The sequence below is a fragment of the Ovis canadensis genome, chromosome 5, assembly GCF_042477335.2.
Source record: "Ovis canadensis isolate MfBH-ARS-UI-01 breed Bighorn chromosome 5, ARS-UI_OviCan_v2, whole genome shotgun sequence".
In the NCBI taxonomy this organism is placed as follows: domain Eukaryota; kingdom Metazoa; phylum Chordata; class Mammalia; order Artiodactyla; family Bovidae; genus Ovis; species Ovis canadensis.
Window position 1 is genome coordinate 33,328,758 of NC_091249.1, and position 13,936 is coordinate 33,342,693.

The window sequence follows — 13,936 nt, forward strand, 5'->3', positions numbered from 1 at the left end:
AAACCACTTCCTAGTTTCAGAAATCTAGGGGTGCTTAGTTGGGTTCTCTGCTTTAGGGTCTCCCACAGGCTGCAATCAAGGTGTTGTGCTGGGGTGGTGTCTCATCTGAAAGCTTGACTGGGTCAAGATCCACTTCCCAGCCCAGGTGGTTGCTGGTAGGCTTCAGTTCCTTGCAGGCTGTTGGCTGGAGGTGGCCCCCATTCCCCACCCCATTCCTTGCCCTGAGGGCCTCTCTGAAGGACAGTGGAGCACTTGAGTTAAATGTAGGTATTTCCCCCCAAATAACTCTCATACCTGTCATTTCCATTCTTTCATCTTCAAAAGAAAAAAGAATATTTGGGGACTTCCCTGGTAGTCCAGTGGTTAAGACTTCACCTTCTAAAGCAAGGGTTGTGGGTTCAATCCCTGGTCAGAGAGCTAGGATCCCCCATACCTTGTGGACAAAGAACCAAAACATAAAACAGAAGCGATGTTGTAACAAATTCAATAAAAGACTTTAAAGATGGTCCACATCAAAAAATCTTTTAAAGAAGAATATTTAAAACTAACTCTTAAATTCCTAAATAATAATATATTCACCTTGTAAAGATTTCAGCTGAGCTTCAACTCTGCTTAATCTTGGCCTCCAATTCTTCACTTCCCCAAAACCACCCCCATCACTAGTCTTTTCTTCTCATTCTTACAACCATATACGTGTCCCCAGAGAGAAAGTTTTAAATATATATATTATTTCTCTCTCTAACTCTCTCTCTCCCCCATGTTGGATAATGCACTCTCTGGGAGAAGCCAGCTGCTATGGCACGAGAAACCGTGTGGGCAGGTCCATGCAGTAACGCACTGAGGCCTCCAGCCAACAACCATGCTAGGGTGCCGGCTTGGATGCAGCTCCTCCAGCCTTAGTCGAGCCTCAGATAATGACTTAACTTTGACTTTGTGAGAGACCCTGAACCACAGCTCAGTTAAGTTACTCCTGGATTTCTGATCCATAGAAACTGGGTGAGATAATAAATGTGTGGGATGTTTTAAGCAGCTAATTTGAAGATATAATATTTGTTATGCAGCAACAGCTAACTGATACACCCTGGGTGCCTACTTTCCCAGGATGAACACCCTACCTCACAACCAGGACTCAGCCATCCCAAGCACACCCCTAAGTCACTCTATGGAGATACTCAGGTACAACTGCTGTATTGTACAGGTGCACATTTTAATTGTTTGATGACTTTGAGTTAAATTTAAAAGCTTAAATTGGACTATCTCAAATAACAACTTGAACTAAGATCTAATACATCTCATTTCAGCCACTACACAGTACAGGGAAATGGGATAGCACAGTGGTTGAGACCAACCTGAGATCCTGGGTTCACCTCCAGCTGTGCAGCCTCAGGCAGGTTAGTTAACCTCTCTGAGCTTCAGATTACTGACTCACAAAGTGAGGCTATTGATAGGACACACCTCACAAGGTTGTGGCAGGTTATGTCATGTACAATGTTTAGACTGGTGTCGTCCGAGAAAACTTCAGAAGTGATGAACACGTGGCTCTTAAGCCCTTGAAATGTGGCTTAGTGTGACTGAGGAAATTATAGATTGATAAACTGATCGAAATGTAAAGAGCCACAGGTGGCCAGTGGCTACTGTAGTGGATGACACAGGCTTGAAACAACACTTGGCAAACAGTAAGTGCTTAATAAATGCTTGATAGAAATATTACCCTGCCCAGTTGTTCTCCAGAATGCCAATTTACACCTCAACAGCAGCACAAAAGTCACCTGAGGTGGCCTATTATGCCCCTCCCCTGCTCAAAATCCTCTGTGACTCCCTATTGACATCAAGATAATGTCCCAGGGAATTCCCTGGTGGTCCAGTAGTTAGGATTCCCCATCTCCACTGCAGGAGGCATGTGCTCGATCTCTGGTTGGAGAACTAAGATCGAACAGGCCATGTGCCATTGCCAAAAGGAAAAAAAAAGGTAATGTCCCAGATTTGTTGGTTTCATTGTGATTACAACTTTTAGTACATTGCAAATTACTCTTTCTTGTGGGGATGGAGTACTTTTGGTTTTTCTTTTGGGGGGGGGTCCTATAAGTACTTTCTCCTCAACTGCAACTTTGGAGGGTAGAGATAAGGTCCAGCACATGGTAGTGCTGTCACCAAAGAACCTCTGTAACCTATCACCTCTGCATCCATCTCTTCATCCAGTGCTGAGGTCTTAGCCAGTGGCCCAACTAAAAACCACATCCCAAGCCTTTGAGCCTTTGCCCAGGCTGTTCCTTCCACCCAGAAAAGCCTTCCAGGTGGACTCGGACTCACCTTTCCAACTCCCACCAGAGCTGGGCCTCTCTGCTGGAGCTGAATCAAGCATTTCCTGTCTCTGAGCCTGTTTCCTCAACTGTAAAATGGAGTCATTGATAAGATTAAAAGACATAGTTTCTGCAAAGCCCCTGGCAGGACGAGTGGCTCATTAAATCAAGTGCTTAGTATCCCTCCCATGAATTTGGAAAGGCCCAGCTTGGGTGTGGCCACCCCCCTCTACTCACATCCCCACTACAGGCTCTTACCCTGGAGCCCACTCTTCTGTATCCCAGGTCTCAGGATTTTTTTGGGGGGGGGGACCTTCGAGGACTTCACTGGAGTAGGGCAGGGTCTGCAGACTGTCTTATATGTGCTTTTTCAGCCAAAGTCAATTCCTCTCTTGGATCTTACCTCCTTCAGGTCTCACCTCTTCAGGACACTTCTGGGTCCTTGACTACCTCAGCTCCAATGGGGGGATTTCTCCCTCCACATTCCAATTTGAATCTGTTGTGTAACAAGTATTGGTGAGGCTGTGAAGACATGGGAACTCTCATGAGCTGCTGGTGGGAACACAGAGTGACCAGGACCCAGCAATTCTGCCCCTAGGTATGTACCTTAGAGAAATGAGCTGAGTGTTCAGACAGAAACTCACACATGAATAATTATAGTAGTGTAATTCATAGTGACCAAAAAGCAGACCCAAATGCCCATCAATGGATGAATGGGCCATCCAGACTGGAATGTGATTCCGATTTAAAAAGAAGAGGAGCACTGACACTCGTTACAATGTGGCTAGACCTTGAGAGCACGATGACAATGCTCAGTGAGAGAAGCCAGACACAGAAGGACACAAAGCCATGGGATTCATCTGGTGGTGCAATGGCTCAGGCTCTGTGCTTTCAATGCAGGGGACCTGGGTTCTACCCTTGGTTAGGGAACTAGATCCCATATGCCGAAATTAAGAGTTCAAATGGTGCAACTAAAGATCCCATGTGCTGCAACTAAGACCCAGCACAGCCAAGTAAATATATTTTTTAAAAAGGACACAGGTCATTTTGCTATACACCTGAAACTAAAACAACATTGTAAATCAGCTATGCCCACAATAAAAAAACTTTTTAAAGAAAAAGAGGATACACAGTGTGTGATTCCCTTGATAGGAAACGTCCAGAACAGGCAAATCCACAGAGAGTGGGTTCCTGGTTGTCAGGGGCTGGGGAGTGAGTGTTCATGGGGACAGGGCTTCTTTTTGGGGTGATGAACTCTATCATCTGGGACTAGATAGATGTGATGGTTGCACAACATTGTGAATGTACTTAATGACACTGAATTGTACACTTGAAAATGGTGAATTTTACCCCAATTACAAAAATATGTACTGTACAATGTCTCCCCTGCCCCCACCCCTGGCTGCCTCCTTGAAGCCAGAGCCCAGAACCATCTGGTCACTGCTACGTCCCTGATGGCCAGCATGGGGTCAGTCACTCAGTTGTTGCTGTTTTAGTCGCCGAGTGGTGTCGACTCCTTTGCAACCCCATGGACTGTTGCTCACCAGGCTCCTCTGACCATGGCATTTCCCAGGCAAGAAAACTGGAGTGGGTTGCCACTCCCTTCTACAGGGGGTCTCCCCTTTCCAGGGACTGAACCCTCATCCCCTGTATTCACAGGTGGATTCTTTACCACTAAGCCACCAGGGGAGCCACAGCCACTCAGCTGGCATTCAGTGAACAGCAGACACTTGCTGAATGAATGAATGAACGTGTCACTCAGCACACTTGGGCACCTGCTCTCCGTGAGAAAGAACGCTCCATTTCTTCAGTGTCTGGATGGTTCTCTCAGAACTCAGCTGCGGGGACACCAAACCCTTCTCCTCACACACCCCTCACTCTAAATCCAGATTCATCTCTAGCCCAGGCACCCGACTTGACCGGAAGCACATGGTCTTTATCGAGGAGAGGAGGGCAAATGAGGGAGGGCCCAGTCCTTTAGCAAGTAAAACTTTTATTAAATAAACTTTCAGTTTCTCCAGACCAAAGAGAGGTGTTTTGGACATGAAGGTGATGACTGCAGCTTCTCACCTGAAACACGCTACAGTGACAAGGACCTCGAGATTCAAAGCAAGTCAACTCAAAGTTCCCTCCAAGTCTTTTTCTCCTCCTTGTGTGTGTGTGTGTGTGTGTGTGTGGCGGTTTGTCTCCAAAAGTCAGTTTTGCAAGTTGAAACTTCATGAAATTACTCGTAGCAGAAATAAAGTACATCGTACAAATCACGTCGGTCTTTGATGTGGAGTATAAAAATGGTATTTACAGCCAGTAAACATGGACCAAAGGACACACACCACTGCACGCCGGCACGCAGTCCCAAGCAGGCCTGGCGGGGGCCAGGTGGGGCAGGACATAGCCGAAGCCCCTCGACCCCTGAGCACACACACACGCAGACTCACAAAACACAGGCACACTAGAGAGGATCTTGGAACAATTATCAAACTCTGGAATATCGAAACAGGTTTGTCAGAAGATTTTTTTCTTCTTTTTTTTTTTTGCTATGTTTTTTTTTCTTCCTTTTTTTTTTTTTTTTTGCTTTTTTTTTTTTTCTGGGTCCGTCAACACATTTGGTAGAAACAAAAGGGAATGCTTTTTTTTTTTCCTTTTCAAAAAATTTTTTTCTCTTGAGCTTATGAAGTTCTCTGGTGCCTCGTCTGGCGTGAGGCCCCACCGGACATCCGATAAAAAAAAAAAAAAAAAAAAAGAACTTGACTCTGTGCTTCAAGGGGGGTTTTCACTGTTTGAGTAGCTATACAGAGGCGCCCCACGGGATATCCCTCCCCGCCCCAACTAGGAAACAAAAAAATCCATTGTTGTTTGATTTCCCCCCCCCCATTTCTTTTCTTCTTTGTACCTGCTCAGAAAGACCAAAAAAAAGAAAATTCTTTGTAGAGGTATCTCCGGTGAAGGGGTGCTGGGCCAGCGCACACTGGGCTCCTCCGGTGCACGTGGCGATCTTGGTCATGACATAGTGAATTCCAGGCTGGTGATCCAAAGGCAGGGAGGGTGGCTGCCTGCCCTTGGGAGGGGGCTCGAGGGGTTGGGGGGGCTTCCCCCAGCCCTGTCTGCCCCCGACGGAAAGCTAAGGGCTATTGGCCACATGAGTAAGGCTATGACTGGGGGTGGGGGGAAGGGTCGGGGGAGGCCAAGGGGTCTCTTTTGTGCCTGCATCCGGAGAAGGCAAGGCCCTGGGACGCGGGGGCAGGGGCTCAGGAAGCTGCAGCTAGGACCAGGGACACTGAAGCCGGCTGAGCCCTCAGGCCCATGAGAATTATCGGTGGCGGGGGGGTCAAAAGTCCCGGAGGTATATCGCGTTCGTTGGCTGATTCCCAGTGCTTGACCGGCGCCCTGGTCTGACATGACAGTGGGAGGTGGGGGGACACTGGGCTGCCCCGCCAGCCTCAGCCCTTCTGAGCGTCCCTGCTGGGTGACTGGCCCAGGGTCACCTTCTCTTGGATGGAAAGAAGTCGGAAAAGTTTGGTCCCATGATCTATACTCAAAAAATATATATACTGTCTATAGCTCTATATATATACGCATATATATATATAGGAAAAGTTGCAATTTCGTTTGGGGAAGCCATGAAGGTTGTGTGTGTGGGAAGGGGGTGGAAGCGAGGAAATCTCCGTGGAGGGGGTAGTGAATCCTTGGCCCCCACCTCAGGAGTCCCCCGAAGACCACGAAGCCCCTTCCCCACTCCATGGGGCCTTGGGCAGCGTTTCACATTTTGGGGAGGGGAGCAGGGGAGTAGGGAGAGGAGGGGAGGGGGCTGGTGTCCAAACTCTGTTGTAATTTACGGAAAAGTCCTGGATCAGTTGGAAGCGGGAAACCCTCCTGGGGTGGGAAGGCCCCTCACCTGGCGGAGAAGGGAGGGGCGTTAGGGCGCCGAGTGAAGAGAGGGGGAGGGTGGGCACGTAGGCCAACAAATCACCTCCCACCCGCTCCCCTGCCCTGGCCAGACTGGGATCTGGGATCCCCAAGGACCCCTATCTTTGCAGAAAGAGTCCATTTTGGGGTTTGGAGGTTGACACACACAGCTTGGAGGGGTCGCTAAGCCCCATGTCCTCGTCTGGCCACCGGGCACAAATATTTGTTTCTTTCCGTCTCCTCTCCCCTGCTCCCTGTGGCTCCACGAAGCAGCGCCCCGCCCCCATTTCGCCTGGTGCACAATAGGTGCTTAGTAAAGACTTGCTGTCAGAGTGTTCAAAGCGCGCGGATCACAGATGTTGGCTTCAGGTGGCGAGTCTCCAAGCATGCCCCCAAAGACCCACAACCCTCGAATCTGTGGGTGCTGAACACCCTCGAATCTGTGGGTGCTGCCCTGGCAGAGGGTCTGGAAGCAGACCCTCACTGAACACCTACTTCACACCAGACCCCAAGGTGGGGAGCCTCTGTGATGACCGCGGCAATGGAGGGTTTAGTGGAGAAAAATCGAAATAAGTTATCAAGAGCTTTCCAGGTGGCAGGTCCTGGGCTCAGCTGGAAAAACACCGAGTGCCCCGTGTGAATCCACCCCGCAGCCCCTGGGGGAGGCGACGTGCATGAGCCCATTTCACACATGAGGTTTGTCGAGGCTGGAGCACAGTTATAAGTGTCCCCACTGGCCCTGGGGGCTCACGGTTCATGCCTCCAAAGAAGTGATGAGTTGACAGGGTCGTTTACTCTGATGGTGCAGACATTAGGGGATTTGTTCGTTTGTTCAGGGGATTTCCGCCCCCACCCTCATCCCTGGCATGCCCTTGGGTGGGACAAACATTCCACTCTTTCATCAACCCACTGGGTGTGAATTGTGCCAAAGGAAGGGCTCCCAAAGGGGCCTAGCCGGGAGAACTGATTCTTAGGACAGGACAAAAGCCCCTCCCCACGGCCCGCCTCACCCCAGACCATGCCCGCCTCTCAGGTGAACTTCTATTCATCCTTCAAAGCCTTTTCCAGGAAAGATTCCCTAACTGCCCTTCCCACCCCCATCTTACTGCTCCGGTTCCAGCCCTGACCATGGGGTGGGGGTAGGGGGTTGAGGGGACTGGGGGGTGTGTGTCTTTGTCCAGCTCTGTCCCCGTCAACCAAACCTGGGGGCTCCTTGAAGCCTCTTGCAGCATCCCCCCAGCCTGGAGAGGGTTTGGAGAAGGAGGAAAGTGTGCGGACAAGACGGGGTGGGGGTAGGGTAGGGGCAGGGCCGCCTAGCGGCTCACCTGGGCCAAGCCCGCAGCCTCTGAGTGGCTGTGGGCCCGGTCAGTAGGGGTGTCCCGGGTCTTTGGGCCGCTTCAGCTGCACTTTGAGCCTCTTCATGCCGATCTGAAAGCCATTCATGGCCTGGATGGCAGTCTGCGCGCTGGCCGGGTTGTCAAAGCTCACGAAGCCTGCGGAGACCGGGGTGGACCGACGATGGTGGGCAATGCGGGCGTCCTCGGCTCGCTCCAGTGCTGCAGCCCTGGCTGCCCGGCTTGTGGGGTCCTGGGGGCGGGGGTGTGCGCTCGCAGGAGCAGACGACCCAGGGGAGGTAGGGGGGCTTCCCAGAACACGCACAGCAGTCCTGATCTGGTTCTGACACTCTGGGGGCTTGCATGCCTCTGGGGATAGGGCACTCACTCCTTACCTGGGCTCTGCTCTGATGAGGCTTCCCAACTGATGAGGGGAGAAGGGAACAGGTGGGGCTTCTGGGGGTCCAGGGAGCGCCACGGTCTCCCTCCTCCACCCAAGGCCTACCTCCTTCTAGGCTCTGGATCCCTACCTTTTGCCTCCTCTAAGCCCTCCATCCATCTGGGGTCTTGTCTGTCCATCTGACTCTTCCTGTCTGTCTCTGTGTCTATCTGTCCTTGTCTCCTTTCTTCTCTCCTTGTGTGTCTGTCTTCGTGTTTCTTCTCTATGTCTCTCCCTCCATCTCTTTTCTCTTTTCATGTCTGTCTCTCTCTTTGCCACCATCAGTCATTCCAGCCCCAGATATCCCCCAACCTGGACCACCAGAAACACTCCAGAGCACCACCTCCTGACACACACACCTTAAGCTTCCACCACATAATTCCCTCCACCCAGCCCTACTCTTACCCCTTACCTGTTCATTCTCATAGACTTCCTGGGGCGCTCTGCAGAGGCCACAGGGGCTGGGGGCCACCCCAGGGGGAGGGGAACCACATGTGTGAGCATTTGGGGGCAGGGTACCTGAGATCTGTGGGAGAGGCAGACAGGTCAGGCAGAGAGATGGTGGGATCAGGGCTGAGGGGTCTGGCTGAGGCCCACAGGGGGCCATAGGGGAATGTGGAAACGAGGTAGGGGGGTGTCTTCATATCACACACACCTCCCATTATACAGACAAGAAAACTGAGGCTCAGAGAAGGCATGTGACCCCCTGACTGCTGAATGTTATGGAGGTTTTCTTCCAGAAATTTTTTTCTTCTTCCTAGAAGCAGGATGCTTCCAGAAGCAAAAACAACACCCAGTTGTGGATGTGACTGGTGATGGAAGTAAAGTTTGATGCTGTAAATAACAATACTGCATAGGAACCTGGAATGTTAGGTCCATGAATCAAGGTAAACTGGAAGTGGTCAAACAGGAGATGGCAAGAGTGAACACTGGCATTTTAGCAATCAGTGAACTAAAATGAACGGGAATGGGTGAATTTAACTCAGATGATCATTATATCTACTACTGTGGGCAAGAATCCCTTAGAAGAAATGGGGTAGCCTTACAGTCAACAAAAGTGTCTGAAATGCAGTACTTGGATGCAAATCTCAAAAACGATAGAATGATCTCTGTTCGTTTCCAAGATAAACCATTCAACATCACAGTAATCCAAGTCTATACACCAACCAGTAGAGCTGAAAAAGCTGAAGTTGAATTGTTCTATGAAGACCTACAAGACCTTCTAGAACTAACACCCAAAGAAGATGTCCTTTTCATCACAGGGGACTGGAATGCAAAAGTAAGAAGGCAAGAGATATGTGGCAAGGTAAATTTGGCCTTGGAGTACAAAATGAAGCAGGGCAAAGGCTAAGAGTTTTGCCAAGAGAACGTACTGGTCATAGCAAACACCCTCTTCCAACAACACAAGAGAAGACCCTACACATGGACATCACCAGATGATCAAAACCAAAATCAGACTGATTACATTCTCTGCAGCCAAAGATGGAGAAGCTCTATAAAGTCAGCACAAACAAGACTGGGAACTGACTATGGCTCAGATCATGAACTCCTTATTGCCAAATTCAGACTTAAATTGAAGAAAGTAAGGAAAACCACTAGACCATTCAGGTATTACCTAAATCAAATCTCTTATGATTATATAGTGGAAGTGACAAATAGATTCAAGGGACTAGATCTGATAGACAGAGTGCCTGAAGAGCTATGGACGGAGGTTCATGACTCTGGTACAGGAGGCAGTGATCAAGACCATCCCCATGGAAAAGAAATGCAAAAAGGCAAAATGGTTGTCTGAGGAGGCCTTACAAATAGCTGAGAAAAGAAGAGAAACTAAAGGCAAAGGAGAAAAGGAAAGATATACCCATTTGAATGCAGAGTTCCAAAGAATAGCAAGGAGAGATAAGAAAGCCTTCCTTAGTTAATGCAAAGAAATAGAGGAAAACAATAGAATGGGAAAGACTAGAGATTTCTTCAAGAAAATAGAGATACCAAGGGAACATTTCATGCAAAGATGGGGACAATAAAGGACAGACATGGTATGGACCTAATAGCAGCAGAAGATATTAAGAAGAGGTGGCAAGAATACACAGAAGAACTGTGCAAAAAAGATCTTCATGACCCAGATAACCACGATGGTGTGATCACCCACCTAGAGCCAGCCATCCAGGAATGCAAAGTCAGGTGGGCCTCAGGAAGCATCACTATGAACAAAGCTAGTGGAGGTAATGGAATTCCAGTTGAGCTTTCAAATCCTAAATGATGATGCTGTGAAAGTGCTGCACTCAATATGCCAACAAATTTGGAAAACTCAGCAGTGGCCACAGGACTGGAAAAGTCAGTTTTCATTCCAATCCCAAAGAAAGGCAATGCCAAAGGATGTTCAAACTACCACACAATTGCACTCATCTCACACGCTGGCAAAGTAATGCTCAAAATTCTCCAAGCCAGGCTTCAATAGTACATGAACCGTGAACTTCCAGATCTTCAAGCTGGATTTAGAAAAGGCAGAGGAACCAGAAATCAAATTGCCAGCATCTGTTGGATCATAGAAAAAGCAAGAAAGTTCCAGAAAAACACCTACTTCTGCTTTATTGACTATGCCAAAGCCTCTGACTGTGCAGATCACAACAAACTGGAAAATTCTTAAAGAAATGGGAATACCAGACTACCTTACCTGCCTTCTGAGAAATCTGTATGCAGGTCAGGAAGCAACAGTTAGAACTGGACATGAAACAACATACTGGTTCCAAATTGGGAAAGGAGTACATCAAGGCTGTATATTGTCACTGTGTTTATTTAACTTATATGCAGAGTACATCATGCGAAATGCCGGGCTGGATAAAGCACAAACTGGAATCAAGATTGCCGGGAGAAATATCAATAACTTCAGATATGCAGATGACACCACCCTTATGGCAGAAAGCGAAGAAGAACTAGAGTCTCTTGATGAAAGTGAAAGAGGAGAGTGAAAAAGTTGGCTTAAAACTCAACATTCAGAAAACTAAGATCATGGCATCTGGTCCCATCACTTCATGGCAAATAGATGGGGAAACAATGGAAACCACGAGAGACTTTCTTTTTGGGGGCTCCAAAATCACTGCAGATGGTGACTGCAGCCATGAAATTAAAAGGCATTTGCTCCTTGGAAGAAAAGTTATGACCAGCACAGATAGCATATTAAAAAGCAAAGACATTACTTTGCCATCAAAGGTCTGTCTAGTCAAAAGCTATGGTTTTTCCAATAGTCATATATGGATGTGAGAGTTGGACTATAATAGAAAGCTGAATGCTGAAGAATTGATGCTTTTGAACTGTGGTGTTGGAGAAGACTCTTGAGAGTCCCTTGGACTGTAAGAAGATCAAACCAGTCAATCCTAAAGGAAATCAGTCCTGAATATTCATTGGAAGGACTGATGCTGAAACTCCAATACTTTGGCCACCTGATGTGAAATGACTCATTGGAAAAACCCTGATGTTGGGAAAGATTGAAGGCAGGAGGAGAAGGGGACAACAGAGGATGAGATGGTTGGATGGCATCACCGACTTCATGGACATGAGTTTAAGCAAGCTCTGGGAGCTGGTGATGGACAGGGAAGCCTGGTATGCTGCAGTCCATGGGGTCGCAAAGAGTCGGACATGACTGAGCAACTGAACTGAACTGAGAAGCAGGATGTGGGAGCAGGGGGGCTGGGTACTGGGTCGGGGGCGGGGTGTTGTTCCTAACTTTCTGTGTGACCTCAAGCATGTTGTTTGACCATTCTGTACCTCTCCTTCCTCCCCAAGTAAATGGGGACAATTCTTCCCTTTTATGGTTGGATAATGAGTATATATAGCAGGGCTTCCCAGGTGGCTCAGTGGTAAAGAATCTGCCTGCGAATGCAGGAAACCTGGGTTTGATCCCTGGGTCTGGAAGATCCCCTGGAAAAGGGAATGGTAACCCACTTTAGTATTCTTGCCTGGAAAACCCATGGACAGAGGAGCCTAGCGGTATACAGCCCATAGGGCTGCAAAGAATTGGACACAACTTAGTGACTAAACAGCAGGAGCTTAATAAACAGTCAAGAATCAGCCCTTCCCAGAGGACAGGGTGAGGTTCAGAGTCCAGATTTTGGAGTCAAACAGATTGTTGTTCTTGCCTGTGACTTTGGGCAAGTTACACATCTCTGAGCCTTAATATCCTCTGTGTCTGGGGTCAAAGAAGTCCTCCCCATAGCCCACAAGGCCCTTCACGACCTGCCCTTCCCCTCCCTGCCTTCCTCTCTTCCCTCTCTCCTCCTGGCTCACTTTGCTTCAGACACTCGGGCCTCCTCACTGTTCCTTTGATGCACCAGGCCCTGTCCTGCCTCAGGGCCTGTCCTGCCCCAGGGCCTTTGCACATGTGGTTCTCTCTGCCTAGAACACTCTTCCCCTAGACACTGCTATGATTGGCTCCTCATCATTCAGGCCTCAGTTGAAGCACTGCCTCCTCCTATCAGTCTATATTTTCTTACCAGTTTTTTCTCTATACCATTTATAACACCCTGGCCTATATCCTGGGCTTTCCTGGTGGCTCAGACAGTAAACAATCTGCCTGCAATGCAGAAGACTCAGGTTCCATCCCTGGGTCGAGAAGATCTCCTGGAGGAGAGAATGGCACCCCACTCCAGCATTCTTGCCTATTTATTTCCTCCTCCCCCTGGACCTGTGCTTTCCAATTCAGTTGGCAGCCACTGGCCATGAGTTGTTATTGAAATTGAAATTCATTAAAGTTAAGTAAAATAAAAAATTCAGTGCTTTGGCCACACTAGCTACACTTCAAATGCTCAGCAGTTACATGGGATGGACGGCTCAGACAGTGGCGATATAGACTATTTCTATCCTCAGAGAAAGTCCTACAAGCAGGGTGGCAGGACTGTGATTTTTGTTGGCTTCCTTCACTGATCTGTGCCTGGCACTGTGCTGGGCACTGGCACACAGTAGGTGCACTGTGTGTCTACTTGGGTTTTTTTTGTTTAATCCTATACAGGGCTTGTGTTATTGATTTATTTGTTGGCTGCACTCTGTGGCATGCGGAATCCTAGTTCCCCCACCAAGGATCAAACCTGTGCTCCCCACACACACACAGTGAAAGCTTGAAGTCTTAACCACTAGACCACCAGGGAAGCCCCTATGTGTCTATTTGTTGAATGAATGAATGAATGAACAAGGGAATCTTAGAAATGACTCATGCTAAGTGCTGGGTACACAGTAGGTGCTTAATAAGTGCTTGTTCTGGTCATAAATGTGATTCTTTCTTTTTTCCCCTTGACCCTGCTGCACAGCTTGTGGGATCTTACTTCCCCAACCAGGGATAAACCCGGGCCCTGAGCAGTGAAAGCGCAGAGTCCTAACCACTGGACCTTCAGGGAAGCCCCCGAATGCGGTTCTCTCAGACCAGACCTGTCTCATGGCTGACCACACCAGCCCCCCCAGGGCAAGGGGCCTGCGGTTCAGGGTGCAGCAAGAAGGAAGGGGCGCCCACAGCAAGGACTCACCAAAACATTTGCTCTGGTTGGTGGCCCGATCCATAAACACCTTGGAGGAGATGATATTGCCGAAAGGCAGGAACATCTGGGTCAGCTCCGTGTCTCCAAACTCCTGGGGGAGGTGGTAGATAAACAGGTTACAGCCTTCGGGACCTGCAGGTGGGGGGAGAGAAAGACATAAAGCCCCCAAGGAGAGGAGGCCGACCCCCGGGGAAGGGGCATGGGTCCGGAGCCCACAGCTGGTGTCTCCAGCGATTGGGGGAGGGGTGCACCCTGACACCCAGAAAGAAGGGGCGTGGAAACAGTGGGGAGGGGAGGCAAGGTGCCCTGAGCCCTTGTCTATAAAATCCCACATTCAGACGCTCCATACCGCTACTGATCCTCAGGCTCCAGAGAACTGACAAACTTTAGATGATCCCTAGCCCCCCAAACTGAAATAAAGCCTTTCATCCTAGGCTG

At 48.9% G+C, this 13,936-nt stretch overlaps 1 protein-coding gene across 2 annotated transcripts in view; it reads right to left on the bottom strand.

Annotated features, from left to right (window-relative positions):
- Positions 1-6,977: 6,977 nt before the first annotated feature.
- CELF5 (CUGBP Elav-like family member 5) overlaps positions 6,978-13,936 on the bottom strand; it is a 47,648-nt gene continuing 40,689 nt past the window's right edge. The window contains exons 11-12 of one of the 2 annotated variants that reach the window (XM_069592819.1): positions 13,487-13,589; positions 6,978-7,696 (exon numbers count right to left, since the gene is read on the bottom strand). In XM_069592819.1, coding sequence (XP_069448920.1) covers positions 7,681-7,696; positions 13,487-13,589 — 119 coding nt within the window. In that variant the 3' untranslated portion in view covers positions 6,978-7,680. Of the gene's footprint in view, positions 7,697-13,486; positions 13,631-13,936 lie in introns of both variants that reach the window. The other variant, XM_069592821.1, reaches the window with a different exon arrangement.